Source organism: Melitaea cinxia, chromosome 27, assembly GCF_905220565.1.
Source record: "Melitaea cinxia chromosome 27, ilMelCinx1.1, whole genome shotgun sequence".
Lineage (NCBI taxonomy): Eukaryota > Metazoa > Arthropoda > Insecta > Lepidoptera > Nymphalidae > Melitaea > Melitaea cinxia.
Window position 1 is genome coordinate 3,478,574 of NC_059420.1, and position 18,971 is coordinate 3,497,544.

Consider the following 18,971-nt stretch of genomic DNA (forward strand, 5'->3'; position numbering starts at 1 on the left):
AGGAATTTATTTGAAGAGATATTTTCAACTACGTATTATTTATATTTAACTAAACAATAATAATATAAATAAATTAATATGAACATACACGCACGATCGTCTGTTCCTTAGGTAAGCGACTCAATGAATGTCTTTTAAATTAAAACCGATAGACATACATTTTTCATAAGTATAAAACTAGCGATACTCACACTGGGGATATCTCCTTTCCAACAAAAATATCAAAATCGGTTTATAAACGACGAAGTTATCCCCGAACATACATTGAATTTTAGTTTTATTGACTAGGTTTTAAATTTATTTATTGGTTTTAATTTATTTTATTTTTAATGAAAATTATTGAAGTGATGAAATTATTATAATAGTTTTTATTAATATAGATTGTGTAATTTGACTATGTATTGTGAATTTATAGTAATAATAATGATGAATTTTTAGGAATTGAATGTGATGTCAAGTTTTGTATTTTTATCTTCTTATGACATGTATTTAATACGACAACGACACTAACGCATTAGGATAATATCCTGTAATGTTAGATGTAAGTTGATGGAATAAATAAATAAATAAAAAATATATATGACGGCGCATTCGAAACGTCATATGTTTTATTACGCCGGAACTAGATTGACAAGCTGCAGTGCTGTCGTCTGGCGGAGCGTCGTAGCGTTGGTTAGCGCGGCCATGTTGGCAGCTTTACTTTTGTGACCGCATCGTAAGCGCACCACGTACCGAGTCGACGAATCGCTTTTGTTCCGCGTAATCTTTTGATATCTATTGTTAATTGTTACTGATTGTTATAGTGAAAGTGATAATTTAAATTATAGTGAACTGATTTTAAATTAAACCATAACTCTAATTATTTTGTGTATTAAAGTGATTAAAGATCGAACTTGAACTTTGTTCTCTGTATATACGCCCACGTTAACATGGCTGATCCTGATAATGGCGACCCCTCGCCTTTATCAGAAGTGGGATGTAACGCGGAGCAACAAAAGGAAGAAAGACAACAGTTACCGGAAGAAAGTAATGCAGTTAAGTTACTAAACAGTATGCAAGCGCTTTTCACACAAGCATATGAGTTGTCGAAGATGAAAACTGCCAGTAGTAATTCAAACCCTAGTACAATTCAGCTCATTCCATTCAATCCCGATGACCCCGAGGCTGATATTGAAGGTTGGTGCCGAGTCACAGAAATAATTGTTCATAAGAAGTGCCTTGAGGGTGTTGATTTGCTTGTGGCTCTTACTGGTGCATTAAAAGGCCGTGCAGCAACATGTATTACTAAATTTAACTTGAATGAATTGTCATGGGATGTTATAAAACAGACCTTAAGGGCTAAATTCTCTAAGCCGAAGCTGTTACAAGACTACTTCGATGAGATATTACGTTTCCAAATTAGCTCAAAGGAAACTGCTTCAGAAGGTGCCTTAAGACTGTGGAACATGATAGAAAGTATTCCAAAAACCGAGATGCAGGAAGAAGTTATAACTGGTTTCGTGATTTCTGTGTTAAGTCAGAAGGACAGCTTGATACGCCGAGAGTTAAATGCTCATGCTATCACCACACGTGCTCAGCTATTTAGAATCCTCGGTGGAGTATCGCTGTAACGACGCATTGAAGGCCCTGATGTTCAAGAATCAGATCCTAAGCGAGCCCGGTGGAGCGAAAATACCAGATTTCCTGGCAAATGTCATTGGTGTGGATTACCTGGTCATCGAGTAGCAGACTGTAAAAAAAAAAGAGAAGACTGTGGATCCAGCAGATCTGCACAGCAAAATGCTACAAGTTCCGCGCACGTACTAGAGAGCAACAAGCACGGCAAAGCTGGTCACCTCGCGACAACCTGTCCAGACAGGAAGAGCGGTGCAGTTTCAAGAAAAGAGATCAATATCTGCGAGCAACGACTGTCGAGGGGCATTTTGAGGACGTCATCTGTTGAGCAAGTTTCTTTTCTTTTTGATAGTGGCTCATCTTGCTCTCTTTTAAAAGAAAGCTTAAGTAATAAGTTTCCGGGTACTGTACGCAATGATCTCGTTTATCTTTCTGGTATTGGGGGTGATGAAATTAAGTGCACGTCACAAATTTTAAGCGTTGTAAATTTTGATAATATCTCGGAATCGGTGAATTTCCATGTAGTTCCTGATCGTTATATTTTAGAACCCGTGATTATAGGTAGAAACATTTTAGAAAGAGGTGTTAGTGTAAAGATTGATGGCGATAAGTTAACTTTTTATTTTAAGAAGGAAAACAATTTATGTGAATCAGGTATGGTGAAACCAGATTTTACCCAGATTGATACTGATCTTATAGGGACTGATAGAAAATCTCTTATAGAACTGCTTAGTAGATATGTCGATTGCTTCATTGAGGGTATTCCAACTAGACGCGTGAAAACTGGTGAATTAGAAATTACTTTAATAGACCCACACAAAACGGTGCAGAGACGTCCTTATAAGTTGGCTCCAGTAGAAAAGCAAGTTGTAAGAGAAAAGGTTGAGGAACTTCTTAATGCAGGCGTTATTCGTGAAAGTTCGTCGCCTTTTGCGAGCCCAATTCACTTAGTCAAGAAAAAAGATAATTCTGACAGAATGGTCGTTGATTATCGTGAACTAAATTCAAACACACGCTCCGAACATTACCCTTTACCTCGCATAGAGGAGCAGATAGACCAACTTTGCGGTGCACATTATTTCTCGTCTCTTGACATGGCTTCTGGCTTCCATGCGATCCCCGTTCATCCCGATTCAGTCGAAAAGACGGCATTCGTAACGACCGAGGGGCAATACGAGTATCTTGCAATGCCTTTTGGATTACGAAATGCTCCATCTGTATACCAGAGGTGCATCAATAAAGCCTTGCGTAATCTAAAAATTAAACCTTTGGTGTACATGGATGATGTTTTGTGTCACTCTGACAACATTCGTGAAGGGTTACTATGCCTGGACGAGGTTTTAGGAGCTTTGTCGACATCCGGGTTTTCTTTGAATCTTAAAAAATGTAAATTCATAAACAAAAGATAGATTACCTAGGTTATTCCGTACAATCCGGTGAGGTTAGACCAAATTCTCGCAAAATAGAGGCTTTAGTATATTCCCCTCAACCTAAAACGGCTACGCAGGTTCAGCAATTCCTGGGCCTAGCATCTTACTTCCGAAGATTTATTCCTGGTTTCACAAACATCGTTGGACCTCTTTATCCACTGACTAAATTAAAAGGATCAATTAAGTGGACTGGAAATCATGAAGAAATCCGTAACACTATTATAGGAATACTTACCTCCGAACCTGTACTAACAATCTTCGACCCCGATTTGCCTGTAGAGTTGCATTGCGATGCCAGTTCTGATGGATATGGGGCGATACTTATTCAAAGGAAAAATGATCTCCAACATGTTGTCGAATATTTTAGCCGACGCACGTCTGAAGTAGAATCTCGCTACCACTCGTACGAGCTGGAAACACTCGCAGTCGTACGAGCGGTAGAACATTTTCGGCACTACTTATATGGTAGAGGTTTCAAAGTTTTCACGGACTGTAACTCACTTAAGGCCTCTAAGTCCAAAACGGATCTTACACCTCGCATATATCGCTGGTGGGCAATCCTACAAGCGTACAATTTTGAAATCGTCTACCGCGAAGGTCGTTCAATGGAACACGCGGATTTTCTTTCTAGAAATCTTTCACCCGCTACTGACGAGAAATCTACATCTAAAGCTCTTGTAACACCAGCACATAAAGTGGTCCAGTTTGTAGAATTATATCAAGGTTGGCTCTCCGTGGAACAAAAGCGTGATAGTGAGATACAAGATTTAATAACGAAACACTCCAATAATGACTTTCCTGATACTGTAGGCCGTACGTATGACGTTAGGAATAGCATTCTGTATAGAAAAGTAGTTAGAAATAAAATTGTGTCATGGCTACCAATCGTCCCTCGCTCCCTTATTTGGACCTTAATTAATCATGTCCATAATGAATTACAGCATCTAGGTATTGATTAAACTCTAGACAAACTGTATGAGCAGTATTGGTTCCCTGACATGGCCAAATGTGTTAGAAAGTTTATCGATTCTTGCATAATTTGCAAAGCCTCAAAAGGTCCCTCTGGAGCTCAACCCGTCCAGCTTCACCCTATTCCGAAGGTTTCCGTTCCATGGCATACTATCCATGTAGGTTTCACTGGCAAGCTGAGCGGGAAGAGTGATCAGAAGGAATATTGCTCAGTAATAATCGATGCCTTTAGTAAATACGTTTTATTGGAGTACACGTGTTCACTAGATGCCGCTAGTGCCGTACAAGCCATCAAAAATGCTGTATGTCTTTTTGGAGCACCAAAGCGTATTATTGCCGATCAGAGTCGATGTTACATTAGCTCAGAAATTAAATCCTTTTGCACAGAACACAAAATTGACTTGCATTTTATTGCCACGGGCTCCAGCAGGGCAAACGGCCAGGTAGAACGCGTTATGCGGACACTTAAAAGCTTGCTAACTATAATCGAGAACGACCCCAATAAAGTGTGGCGAGATCATTTAGGTGATGTTCAGCTAGCGCTCAATAGTACGCGATCTACCGTTACAAAATATACACCAACTGAATTAATGTTTGGGATTCGTGCACAGTCTTTAGGTTTATCAAAAATTAGCCCTACAAGCTCTGAAAATCAAAGCCGATTAGATCTAGATTCTGTGAGGGAAGATGCTTCGGCAAATATAAGAAAAGCAGCTGCATCAGAAGTTGAACGCTTTAATAGGGGTCGCGCTGTTATTAAGCCATTTTCAAAGGGGGATTTTGTCTTTATTAAAAACAGTGAACGGAATCAAACTAAATTAGATAAAAAGTTTAGAGGTCCCTTTGTCATTACCGCGGTATTAGAGCACGATCGATATGAACTTAGAAGCCTTAGTAATTCTCATCATACTTATAAATATGCACATGAGAACTTGCGTTCAGTACCCCCGGGTCATGAAGGATTGCTTGAAATAAGCAACAATTTAATCAATGAAGCGGAGACCGAGACGGCGCCAGATGACGTAGAACTCGATATTAACCACCTCGACAGGCTGAATAGTATGACTTCCGAAACTGACACCATGACCGCTGGATCTGATACTATGACCGCTGGATCTGATACTATGACCGCTGGATCTGACACTATGACTGCTGGATCTGACACTAATTCAGATACGCTTTCTGTTACCAATGATCATCAAGAAGATTTCCAACATGATGTAGAAATTCATGCTGAAATAGACAGAGCCGATTAGTAGGTGAGAATGCCTTGTCTTCATAATGCAATTGAGTTGGCGGTTGTAAGGACAATGTTATCCGGGCCATACCGTGCGCGGTTGGTTGAAGGGATACATCAGTCCGGGCCATACTGTTGGTTTGCGTTGGTCGTAAGGACAATGTCATCCGGGCCATACCGTGCGCGGTTGGTTGAAGGGATACATCAGTCCGGGCCATACTGTTGGTTTGCGTTGGTCGAAAGGACAGTGTCATCCGGGCCATACCGTGCGCGGTTGGTTGAAGGGATACACCCGTCCGTGTCACACTGTTGGTTTGCGTTGGTCGAAAGGACAGTGTCGTCCGGGTCATACCGTCCGCGGTTGGCTGTGAGGACACACCCGTCCGGTCCAACTTGCTCGTTTGCTGTAAAGAGAACTGTCGTCCGGTCCACTGGTAGTGGTCGAAAGGACACAGGAACTTCTTGTTTGCTATATTGTGGAGTCATGAATATAAATGAGTTGTCAAGGTGGACGAGCGGTGTGGTAGTGTGGACGACTGATGCTTGTTCGTTTGTTACAGGACCGCAATTAGAATCGCCCGGGGACGGTCGCAAGTCAGTCCGGCCGTGACGGCGCATTCGAAACGTCATATGTTTTATTACGCCGGAACTAGATTGACAAGCTGCAGTGCTGTCGTCTGGCGGAGCGTCGTAGCGTTGGTTAGCGCGGCCATGTTGGCAGCTTTACTTTTGTGACCGCATCGTAAGCGCACCACGTACCGAGTCGACGAATCGCTTTTGTTCCGCGTAATCTTTTGATATCTATTGTTAATTTTTACTGATTGTTATAGTGAAAGTGATAATTTAAATTATAGTGAACTGATTTTAAATTAAACCATAACTCTAATTATTTTGTGTATTAAAGTGATTAAAGATCGAACTTGAACTTTGTTCTCTGTATATACGCCCACGTTAACATGGCTGATCCTGATAATGGCGACCTCTCGCCTTTATATATATACGGTCGAATTGAGTATCCTCTACTCCTTTTTTGAAGTTGGTCAAAAAGAGAGGCAAACATCTTAACCTTAGCGTATTAATATATATACGTTACTGATACAATACACGGTCAAAGCACTGGTTTGTGGCTGTTGTGCTGCGGTTGCGGATTCGATCCCCGCACACGACAAACATCGGTATTGGTCATACAAATGTCTGCCGTGGTCTGAGTGTTTGTGAAGTCCTTGTAAGTTTCCCCACCGTGCCTCGGAGAGCACGTTAATCCGTTAGTCCCGGTTGTTATTGTTATTCTCCTACATGGGGAAATAGGCCTATGCCCAGCAGTGGGACATTGCAGGCTGAAGCGAGCGAGCGATAAATAAATTAGGATACGATGGTTAAAAAGAAAAAATAAACATAAAATTTTGTGCTGAATATCGTCATATGTCAAATCGTGTTAACCGGTGAAACAGACCCTAAACGTTGATGTCAGCGAATGACACACCCCGTGCGAAGCCGGAGCGGGTTGTTAGTTTATAATACAAATACGAAGGGGTGTCTCTTGAACGAGACAATACAAATGTTTTTATCACTAATATGATAATTATCAGTACGTCTGTCGTGAGTAAATATATATTTTAGAAATAGCATTCAATAATATTTACTTTTCATTCTTTACTAGCTGATATCTACGGCTTTATCCGTGGGTAGATGTAGTAATTATAAAAGATACAACCAATGTATTGACGAGGCTCAAGCAACCGGGATCGAATTGGAGATAGAGGGCCCTGTGCCGCAATTACACGCTTATCCACAGATCCTAAATACTAAATGTAAATAATCAATGACAATCTATCTTTAAATTATAATGTGAAAAATTGGTTTGTTTTAATGCGATAATCTCAGGAACTACTAACTATCTACTGGTTTTTTCCTCAAGTTAACGCGTCGATAGGTAAAAAATGACTTCGTTTCGATTTCACTACAATGTTTTATAGAGTAGCTAGCGGACCCTGCAAATGTTGTTTTACCATATGTGTTATTAACCCCCCTTAATCCCCCCCCCCCTATAACTTAAGGGTATGAAAAATAGATGTTGGCTGATTCTCAGACCTATCCGATACGCACACAAAATTTCATAAAAATCGGTCCACCCGTTTCGGAAGAGTATTGTAACTAACAATGTAACACGAGAATTTTATATAAAAGATAAAAGTAATTTTCTAGTTTTCCAATATTTTAATGAGTTCTTATGAAATAAAAAATTAGGATAACTGCGCTAAAAAAAACAAAAATGCAAGGATCATTTATTACGCGTTTGACAATTCGCAAGAGAGGGAGATATGTCAGGTTAGGTAGTTAACAATTATATTGTGGGACACACGCCATTCTTTTTTTTTTAATATATGATTAGGTCGACGAACAAGCGTACGGCTAACCGGGGATTACCTTAGCTTAGACGTCTGTAACACCGGAAACTTCGCAAGCGCGTTGCCGACCCTGTCCCCAATTCCCTACAGGAGCTCTGGTCACCTTACTTACACAAGGAAACTAGGCTTGAAAACAGTAATATTTAGCTGTGATCTTCAGTAAGATCGAGCGAGGTACTACCCCAGTCGAGTCTTTACAAGACAACAATTACAATTTCAAGACAGATAAGTGTTTCCGTCAAGACTATGATTCAGAAGGATATATCCATGTGACATAATATCACCATTATTGAAGCTTAGAATTCCTACTTACGTAATAGGAAAACAATAAGGATATAATTGTAATTGCAGGCAAACGAAAAAAAACCGGCTTCAATTATATCGACAAGTAATAAATACAACGTAGGTAGACGAAAAATTTGTCAAGTAAATACGCATTATCAAAGATTATTCTAAAAAGTTGTAATCAGATCGTGATGAAATTTAAATGTGACCACATGATAAATATCGGCTTTCGAATAAAAATTATCAAAATCGGTACACCCAGTAAAAAAGTTATGCGGATTTTCGAGAGTTTCCCTCGATTTCTCTGGGATCCCATCATCAGATCCTGGTTTCCTTATCATGGTATCACACCAGGGATATCTCCTTTCCAACAAAAAAAGAATTATCAAAATCGGTTCATAGGCGACAGTTATCCCCGAATATATACACACACACACACATATATATATATATATATATATATATATATAGTTTATTGTCTAATAACTTGAAATTAAATAAAAGAATAATTTATTTAGATATTCTACATTAACAATAGAATATGCAAGTGTACATTTCTTTTATTTATCTCACGGAATTTCGTTACAATTGAGAGATAATTATGTTGTTTAAGTGTGGTCTTAAACTTTTGGCCTGCAGTGTATATATATATATATATATATATCATCATTATCAATCAATCATTACAGCCTATACGGTCCACTGCTGGACATAGGACTCCACAAGTTTACGCCAAAAATAACGTGAACTCATGTGTTTTGCCCATAGTCACCACGCTGGGCAGGCGGGTTGGTGACCGCAGTACTGGCTTTGTCGCACCAAAGACGCTGCTGCCCGTCTTCGGCCTGTGTATTTCAAAGCCAGCAGTTAGATGGTTATCCCACCATCGGTCGGCTTCTTAAGTTCCAAGGTGGTTGTGGAACCTTGTTATCCCTTAGTCGCCTCTTACGACACCCACGGGAAGAGAGGGGGTGGCTAAATTCTTTAGTGCCGTAGCCACACAGCACAGCATATATATATATATATGTATGTATGTATGTATGTATGTATGTTCGGGGTTATATAAATAAATACGGTCGAATTGAGCAACCTCCTCCTTTGAAGTCGTAGGCCGGATATAGCTAAATATAACTATGCAATTAACCTGTTTCGTTCTTGAGTTCTTTAATTTTAATAAGAAAATGTTTAACGTCCTTATTGTTAAGAATAAACCCATAACGTAGATGGCATTCCCTTAAAGTAAAAATATAATAGACGTCATAGGCATTTTCTAAATAAAAATCATCATTTCAGAAATTTCGATCTAGCGGGTACATCGTTCCATAGCTTAATTGGCTAGAGCGCCGACACGGTCAGTCGGAGACGCGGGTTCGATCCCCGCTGGAGCGGTCCATTTTTGATATGATATTCAAAAATGTTTAGAATTCCTAATGCGTGGGTAACACAAAAATAAAATCGTATATGTCATAGGCATGTTTTTGTTTTTCTAATGCAAATTTTAAAGTCATTTGATTCCTCAATTCAAAAGTACCAACCCTAAACCCATCCCCAAAACTACACTAATATCAACATATTGTACGTCACTGCATAGTCTCTTCAATGATAATCAGTACCTGTAGTAACCGCATCCGCCAGCCCTTAATGTCACGAGTATTCAGAGCTAAAAAACCCCGAATTCAAATCAGTAAAGAAGTCAACTCCTTCCTGTGTCGCCATCTATCGGTAATCGTCAATATCGTTTTTCGTGCAGCCCGCGTCACGCGTTCTCCCGATTTAATTAAGAATATTAAAGAAGTTATTAATATCCCAAAATAGAATATTATGTCGGGACGTAGAAAACGTAAGAGGGAATCGAGTGAGGAAAGATTACAAAGAAAACTTGCATGCGAGCAAAAGTTAGGAAAAGTGCGCTCGAGGCGACGGCCGCCATTACCGGCGCCCACACTGCAGAGCGTTCATACAGACGATGACGCCGCCGGAATATCTCCGTCACCTCATCAAAATGAGGAAAATAATTTCATCACGAAACCTAACGATGAAAACACAGGTATTTGCTTAATTGAGTTTATGTTTTTTCGATTCTATTCATTAGTTCCGACATCTTTAGGTTGTGTCGGTATATGGCGACGCTAAGTCAAGCCGTTAGCTTGTCACCTATTTAGGCGATCTGGCTTTATTGTTAGTGCCAAACTAACAAAATTTACTGGATATTCATCCTTTATAGGAATGGGTATTCACCCACATAATACAGTTCTACTTTAAAAGTTGACATTAAACTCAGTGTATAACTTATTACTTATAAGAAATTACCTATTTAACCAAACATAATGTGCTTTATTTTATTTTATTTTTTATTTCAAAAATAAGCATTCTCATACACAATAAAAATTCTACTATTTAGTAGACTTTAGATCACTCACTACTATTAAGTAGTATACCGGTGAATAAATTTATTCATCCAATTATTTTATATTTATACAGAGAATGCCCTCGATGAGGATATCATCAATAAACTGGGCGATGCTCCAGATGAACTACTGTATGGGCTTCCCATTCATAAAGAGCTGGCACTGAGATGGATGAATGCCATCAATAATGGCTTACCCAAAGAAAATAAAAAAGAGATCATGAAAAAGTATCTTCCTCCCGAGATTTGCAAAACAATAGATGCCCCAAGTTGAACTTGGAAGCCCAAGCAGCAGTCCCTGAGGCAGCAGTCATCGGGGACAAGACCATCGCTAGCAAGCAAAGCCAAATAGGCTCGGCCCGTACAGCACTCGCCATGGCGGTTGAGAACTATCAAGGTATGGAAAGGAAAATATATTAATTATAAATTATGTGAATGATACTGCTCGCCTACTGTGCGACCATCAAAACCATGAGTCTAATATGAGAAGAAACTTTATTATTATTATATAATTTTATTTATAATATATTAACGACTTATATAATATATTAACGACTCTGTAAAAGATACAGAAATTGACCAATGGTTGTTTGAGGAAAGTTTTGTAGAGAAGCTGAAAGCTTCAAAAGCCATTAAGAAATCTGGCCAAGAATAATAGATAAGTCTAAATAAATCAAAGAAATCACAGCAACAGACACAGCGAAAGCCTTTAAACTACAAGGGCCAGGTGATGAATCGATACAGAGGTCAGAGAATACACACCGGGCCACAGCGCTACTACCAGAACAGGAACCACCGAGCGCAATTACCCCCACCACAGATAACATCAATGGACTCAGACCCTAGAATCTGACCCTAGAATATTAAGCTGGTTTGACGGTTACAAAATTCCATTTGCTAAGGCACCTATTCAGTATATGGTACCTAACAATGAATGTTTTTCGAGTTGCGAAGCTCTTAAAATAGGCGAATATGTAGAAAAACTTGTCACTATTGGTGCTATTGTTCAATTGTGAACCATGTGAGGGACAATATTTATCAGAAATCTTTACTGTGCCCAAACCTAACGGTGGCAGTAGATTTATACTAAACCTAAACAACTTAATAAGTTTGTAATCACTGAACATTTTAAATTAGAAGATATACGTACCGTAACTAGATTAATGACACCAGGTTGCTACATGAGTACTATTAATCTCAAAGATGCATATTTCTTATTGCTGATTCATTACAGCCATAACGAGTATTTACGTTTTTATTGGAAAGAAAATTTTTTTTTTGAATTTACAGTATTCCGTTGGATTAAACACGGGACCATATGTATTCACAATATTTTTAAAAACCTGTCATGCAACATCTGAGATCAAGAGGGTTTGTGTCAGTTACTTACCTGGATGATATTTGATGCTATGGCCGTTCCTTTTCGGAATGTCATAGTAATGTGCAAGAAACCATTCAATTACTTACTCAGTTAGGGTTTATTATAAACTATATAAAAAAAAAAGTGCTATAATACCTAATACTACTATTAAGTTCCTTGGATTCTTATTCGATTCAAAGAAATTTATTATTATTACTATATCACAAGAAAAAAGATTAACTATCGAGAATACTCTAAGTATTAGAGAGATTCTACTCGAGAATAGTCTAAAGTATTGCAAGATTAGGGAACTTGCACAAGTAACAGGTCTACTTGTATTAGCATGTCCTGCTATTGATTATGGTTTTTTGCACACTAAAGAATTAGAGCGACAAAATACTTACTTTTAAATAAAATGTTGAAATTATGCTTATATTTAAATAATATTTTCAGACTCATCACTGACTGGTTGGGGATGTTCAGGTGGAAAAGAAAGAGCTGCAGGGTTGTGGAATGAGCATGATAAACTTCAGCACATCAATTACTTGGAACTAAATGCAGCCTTCCTGGCACTCAAAACATTCACGAGTAATATTTTAAAATTGTGAAATATTACTATTGACAACCTAGTGTTGTCTATTATTATTGAGCTATTTCATATATTAACCGTATGGGTGGCGTTCAATACCCTCACTTAAACTCGGCAGTAAGAAATATTTGGGAGTATTATGAAAGCAAAAATTTGTTTGTGGTTGCTTTATACATAAAATCTTCTCAAATTGTGATTGCTGATGCTGAATCAAGAAAGTTACATTCTGACATTGAGTGTGAACTAAGCGATAAATACCTTAACAAAATAGTTTCCACTTTTGGTGATCCCCAAATAGACTTATTTGCTAGTCAAGCCAACAAAAAATGTGATTTATATGTATCATGGGAAAGTGATCCAGATGCATATAAAATTGATGCTTTACCATGCCATGGACACCTTATTAATTTTATGTATTCCCCCTTTTTTATTTTGTGTCACAAAAGTGCAACAAAAAATTATCTCTGAACCATCGAAGGATATTGTAGTAGTACCAGACTGGCCAACACAGCCTTGGTATCCTATATTTAAAAAGTTAATTATATCAAAAGCATTATATTTTGGTCCTAAAACGAAATTGTTTAAATCCTATTCCAGCAGACCTCTAATTCGCCAACGCCTTACCCTGGTTGCCGCACACTTGTCAGGGAAGTGTTTTCTCGACGAGGAGTCTCAGAAGCAACAATGAATATAATGCTGGCGTCCTTGTCTGAAAATACTATGAAGCAGTACAACACATACCTGAAATACTGGTTTGATTATTGCCTTAACTTAAATATTAGTTACTTGGAAGCGTCAGTTCCACATGTTTTATGTTTTTTAACAAAATTTTTTGAAGAGGGTGCCGTTTACAGCTCTATCAATCGTTGTAGATCGGCATTAGTCCTTATTTTAGGCCCAAAAATAAGTAATGATGATAGAATAGCACGTTTTTAAAGGGAATTTTTAAACTTCGGCCTCCACACCCCAAGTACGACATCACCTGGGATGCTTCCACTGTACTAAATTTTTTATCTAATAAAGGTATAAATAGCCTGCTCACATTAGAGGATATATCAAAAAAGCTAATTACATTGTTGGCCATTGTCACTGCTCATAGGGTTCAGACATTTTCATTATTAAAACTATCGTATATTCAAACCCTTTCTGATAAAATATATATTAAAATACCTGATCATATAAAAACTTCGCGGTTTGGGAGTGTTCAACCCAGTCTGGTGCTACCATTTTTTAATAATAACCCTAATGTTGTCCGGCCTCTACCTTGTTAAATTATATAGATAAGACTAGTAACATTCGAAAATGCGAAAAATTGTTTATCGCATATAAAAAGCCACATAATTCTGTTACCTCTCAGACGCTTAGCCGTTGGATTAAGAATACCTTGGAAAATAGTGGCATAGACATATCCATTTTTTCGGCGCATAACACGCGACACGCCGCTACTTGGGCGGCTAAGCGTATGGGAGTCAGCATAGACACCATTCGAAGAACAGCTGGATGGAGCAACACATCTAGAGTGTTTGCTCAATTCTATAATAGAGAGGTAATTGCTGGCAATAATTTTTCTGTTGTATTAAACCAGCGTTAAGTATACGGCCTTATTGAAATATAGACCGTTGTTATGCTATTCTTTTATACACCAAATAGACTCATAACTTATATTTAATTAAAACATTATAGTATTTAAGCTTAAATTTATTTCCTCAAATAATTAAATATGATTACTTGTATCACTTGCTTGTTATTTTACCACCTCTAAACATCTACAGGTCATGATTATCATTGAAGAGACTATGCAGTGAAGTACAATTAGAAATTAAACGAACTTACCAAGTGAAGTTCCAATTTCAATTGTACGAACTGCATAGTCTCGAAATGATAATATAACCCTCCCACCCATTCTTATCTACAATAAGAATTACCCCCGATGTATAACAATTGGTGTAAAATAATCAAGCCTCTAGGTATACTTCCCGGATCCTGGACCTCTGAACTAAATGACGATTACCGATAGATGGCGACACAGGAAGGAGTTGACTTCTTTACTGATTTGAATTCGGGGTTTTTTAGCTCTGAATACTCGTGACATTAAGGGCTGGCGGATGCGGTTACTACAGGTACTGATTATCATTTCGAGACTATGCAGTTCGTACAATTGAAATTGGAACTTCACTTGGTAGGTTCGTTTTTTCTTTCATTTTTAGAAAAAACCTCACAATTACTCCACATAAATTATATATCGTTTTATAGCTGATTGCTTGCTCTACCGCCATCCACAACAAAAAAAAAAAATATATACATATATATATATTATTGCTTTTGTTTAAAAAAATTGTAATTTTGTAAAGTGATAATTATTATACTTATTTAGAGTAATTTATTCACACAGGTATTGCTAGTTAATTTATAATAGTAATAGTTATTTAGTTCAATATTTTGTATGTATTTTTTTGTTTTAAACCCTGAATGTCCAAAATGTTTAAAATGGCAGACGACTTAATTGTCTAAATCGCATGATGTAACTATCTTTAAGAGGAATTGTGTGTATATCTAATATCTAGGCATATAACTCACTGTCATTTTTTAAAACATGTAATACTGTTGGTTCTTAATAAATAAATGAATTCAGTAAATACTACGAAGTATTGGATGTGATTTCACACGATTGAGGGTATTTTTGGAACGATTAGACAATCTAAAACAGCCCCATTTTACCGGTTGCCTTTAAGGGAACGTGAAAATCACCTGTAAATTTAAAAAGAGCTAAACGCTGCGTGCCATAATGTTATATAGCTTAAAAAATCATATGATTTTTCTAAAGGATATGTACTTTTAGGGATCTTAGAACTCACTGATGTCGAATATCAATTTTTATTTAATTTCGTTCGTGGTATTTATTTTATTATTTTATTTGGGGAGTTTTATATAAAAGTACATGTCAGTTCAAATCAAATAAGGCTCGAGTCTGATAATATTTATGGCAACATTAAAAGTTGGACGCATGAGTATACCATGGAATATTCCAGTATCTGATCTATTCAAATACATAAGTCTCATAATGGCTTCTCTGTCAGATTGAAATCCTATACCTTCAATTAGCAAATGATGTACATCCTCGATAGTCTTACGCGTTTCATAATGGGGGAGCTGGATGTAATCTTTTCTAAAAACTAAAACAAGTTTATTCCAAACTGTCAATGGAACATTTCGATTTTGAGGGTAGATAGGTATTTTAGATGGTTTTATTATTATTTTGATGGAATGGTGCCGAAGATCCGGATACTTACAGATAAAAAAAAGCTCAGACCACGACAAACATCTGCACATATATTTACACTACATATACTATCTAAGCTTCATAAAAAAATCAGTCAGATAGAATCAGTAACCGATATAATTCTAAAACCTACCTTTTGCCTAAGCATACTAGAACATATGTATACAGGATTTTAATTTGCGTAAGACATTTAACTATACCATATAAAAAATTCCCATTACAACGGGATGACAAGTAGTTATGTTCCGGATATCGGTATCCGCAGATCTTGACACTAAGTGTCCGTATCCGAATCCGTATCCGCGGATATACATTATTGACGATCCGGCACATCACTAATGACAAGCAAAACAGGTAAAACAGGACTACAAGTCGTAGCTAGTTTGATATTAATCGTACGCTAAACGAACATTTTTCCGTTTACTTATGACCCAGTAATCTTGATATGGACATGCGTATAACCTTTATTTTATCTATCACTGATAAGTGTAATACTTAATTAGGAAGATTTTGTAAACTTGATTTGTGTAGCGGTAATATATTTAGTGATAAGTATGAAGGTTCGATTACCGATTTAGTTAGTTGTTTTGTTTTGTAAATATTTTCATTGTAGATTAAGTAACCTCGACAGACGTTGTCCTGTCTTGAGAACTCTGAAATTTTTCAATTTTCTAAGTAATTTTCTTAATAAGTTTTCGGTCCATAAAAATTAAGTTCAGCCGAAAGAGTGTCCTTAATAACTATTGAAATTTGTATGAGTCTTACGGGAATATTTGTCTTTCCCATAATAATTTTCCCGCGTAAAAATATGTCTAATGCTTTAATGAGAGGAGCTCCAGATGGTTCTATAGGAAAAGTACATCCTTCGGGATGGATCCAAACTCATTTATTTATTGAATGGTTTCAATACTTTGTAGAATGCATGAAACCAACAGAGGCATTCCTAGTTCTCTTGATTCTCGATGGTCATTACAGCCACACCAAGAACACAGAGTTGATACATTTAGCAAAACAACATTACGTGACGATCTTGTTACTACCACCTCATTCTACGCATAATGTTCAGCCCCTGGACCGCATTTTCATGGGACCATTGAAGTCCTACCATAGTGAAGAAGTTCGGGTGTTTCTTAGAGAAACTAATAGACCTTTAACACCATATGATGTTGTTGAGTTATTCGGAAAAGCCTACATCAAGTGCCAAACGGGAGAAATTGCTGCTAATGGTTTCAGAGTTGGTGGCATATATCCCTTTAATCGAAATATATTTACTCAAGCCGATTACATAGCCGTTGCTGCAGATTTTGAAGAGGATCAAAACTGTCAAACTATTTCAACGACGAACGCCTCCCCTACGGTTACTTCTTTGCCTTAGAGAATTTTGATGAAACAGAGCCAGAGCCGTCAAGTAGTAGAACAGAAATTCACTCCCATGTTACTCCCTCTCATATTTCTCCCGTGCCCACAGTAAAAATGAGAACTAGCAATCGGCCATAATCTCAAGTTCTCCTTATAAAAACGAACTTGACAATGCACAACTTAAAAAGTCAGATAAAGAAAACAGAACACCGAAAAAAAAAATATTAAAGGAAAAGGCAAGAATAAAATAACGAAAAAGACAAAAAATAATATGACAGAGGATGACTAATCAGATCTGAATCCTGTGGCTACATCTGGAAATAACACAGGCTCTTCCGACAATGTAGTAACAAAAGATGAAACTGCAGACGACCCTACTGACTAAGACGCGGAGTTTTTTTTCTGTAACGTAAAATATCACGAGGATAAAAAGGGTGAAGAATGGGTACAGTGCTTAATTTGCGAATGCTTAATTTGCGGTTCATGGTGCTTGCAGTGGTAATGAACCAGGTGTGTATATTTGTGATAACTGCAACAATAGTAAACTGGAACTGTAAATTGATCAGTGATTATTGTGACTGATTACTTAATAATTAGATGTTATTTTAAGGTAATTTGTTTTAAAAGATTGATTACCTAGAAAACTAAAGACTATAAAACTGGTACAAAGATAAAACAATCTCTTAGTTTTTAAGAAAAAGTGTTAGCAATTATCATAGGATAAATGTGAATATAATTTGGAATATTATATATCAAATTATCTGCACCCTAAGTCAAATCTCGTTGTTGGAGTTTTTTAGTTCTATAGGCATTTTGATAATGTTCCTGGTTTTTGTTATATTTGATTGTTATTATTATTAAAGTTTAATAATTTTCCAATAATTTAATGTGTTTTTTATTGAACCATCCCGTTCCTCTTTAAATTTATTCTCAAAAAACAAACTAGTACTCCGCTGCAGTTCCTCTACTAACTGAACAAATACAACTAAAGAACTGCGTATTGGAAAGAATTGTTTTCCTCTTAGAATGTTATTTACTGTAAATTATAGCCTATACTTACGCGCTCATTGGACAGTTATGCAGAAATGGAGAGGCCTTTACTCTAGAAAGGTCCTTCATAAATAAAGAAATATTTTTAATGATCTACATAAATAATAATTGTATTTGCTCGCAAACGAAAAAACCAACTTCAATTATACCTACAAGTAATACAACGTAGGTAGACGAAAAAATAGTCAAGTAAAAACGCATTATTAGATATAGCTCGAAAAGTAGTTGGTAGATCTCAAATAAATTTAAGTGGGACCAAATGACACACACCACCTTTCGATTATTAAAAAAATAATGTCGAAATCGGTCCACCCAGTCAAAGTTCTGAAGTAACATACATAAAAAATACAGTCGAATTGAGAACCTCCTCCTTTTGTGAAAGTCGGTTAAAAATGAATGGTGCTAATCGCATTACCCGAGAATGGCTCGATCGATTCGGCTATTATTTCTGTGTGTTCCTTTAACACGTTGGTGGACAGTAACGTCCACGGACGTTCAGATAGTAAATAATGATACGACAGAACGCCTGTAGATGTCATAGTTATTACTCGTGTCACGGCAGTACGTCTGACGGCGTTTGATTTTCAATACTTTTACAAGGAAGAACATGTTGTAATGTCACCGCAAAAGTAATGCGGCTTTCCTACTGTCATCGTACATAGTTCTACAACATGTCAAGTTACACACACATTGACAGAATTCCGGTACCCCTCTCCCCGCACAGTACGCTCGTGGGCGTCGTGTTTTCATACATTTAGTCACGTAGTGCGCGTCGGCGGGAGGATTAGTGTCACCTCATACTTTCGCGCGCAAATAACGGTTCGAGTGCTAAGTTATCAACGTATTTTTGTGTTTTTATTTATCGAAACATTCAAATTCAATTCATGTAACTTACGTATAAGGTAATCGTGCTTCTAATATTAGTAGTTGCTTGTTTTGAATGCGGTTTTTTGGTATTGAAACAATAATGAATTTATCTGCAG

The 18,971-nt window shown here is 37.2% G+C and overlaps 1 protein-coding gene and 1 long non-coding RNA gene across 3 annotated transcripts; both read left to right on the forward strand.

Annotated features, from left to right (window-relative positions):
- Positions 1 to 5,142: 5,142 nt before the first annotated feature.
- On the forward strand, positions 5,143 to 6,175 carry LOC123667042. The gene is made up of 2 exons (XR_006745363.1): positions 5,143 to 5,272; positions 5,811 to 6,175. It is a non-coding gene; the product is annotated as an uncharacterized LOC123667042 (long non-coding RNA).
- A 3,395-nt stretch (positions 6,176 to 9,570) lies between these two features.
- LOC123667041 lies at positions 9,571 to 12,569 on the forward strand. Of its 2 annotated transcripts, XM_045601044.1 has the most exons (3): positions 9,576 to 9,990; positions 10,425 to 10,747; positions 12,164 to 12,569. In XM_045601044.1, exons 1-2 carry the CDS (start codon positions 9,765 to 9,767, stop codon positions 10,622 to 10,624), a joined length of 426 nt encoding a protein of 141 aa, XP_045457000.1. In that variant the 5' UTR covers positions 9,576 to 9,764; the 3' UTR covers positions 10,625 to 10,747; positions 12,164 to 12,569. The 2 variants fall into 2 exon arrangements, with proteins under 2 accessions (XP_045457001.1, XP_045457000.1); XM_045601045.1 differs by lacking the exon at positions 10,425 to 10,747 and having other exon boundaries at positions 9,571 to 9,990.
- Positions 12,570 to 18,971: the final 6,402 nt, after the last annotated feature.

Excerpts from the sequence above, each read along its gene's own strand:
- LOC123667041 (XM_045601044.1), top strand. The coding sequence starts at position 9,765 with ATGTCGGGACGTAGAAAACGTAAGAGGGAATCGAGTGAGGAAAGATTA. Across the intron at positions 9,991-10,424 it reads ACCTAACGATGAAAACACAG|AGAATGCCCTCGATGAGGAT; the intron begins GTATTTGCTTAA and ends ATATTTATACAG.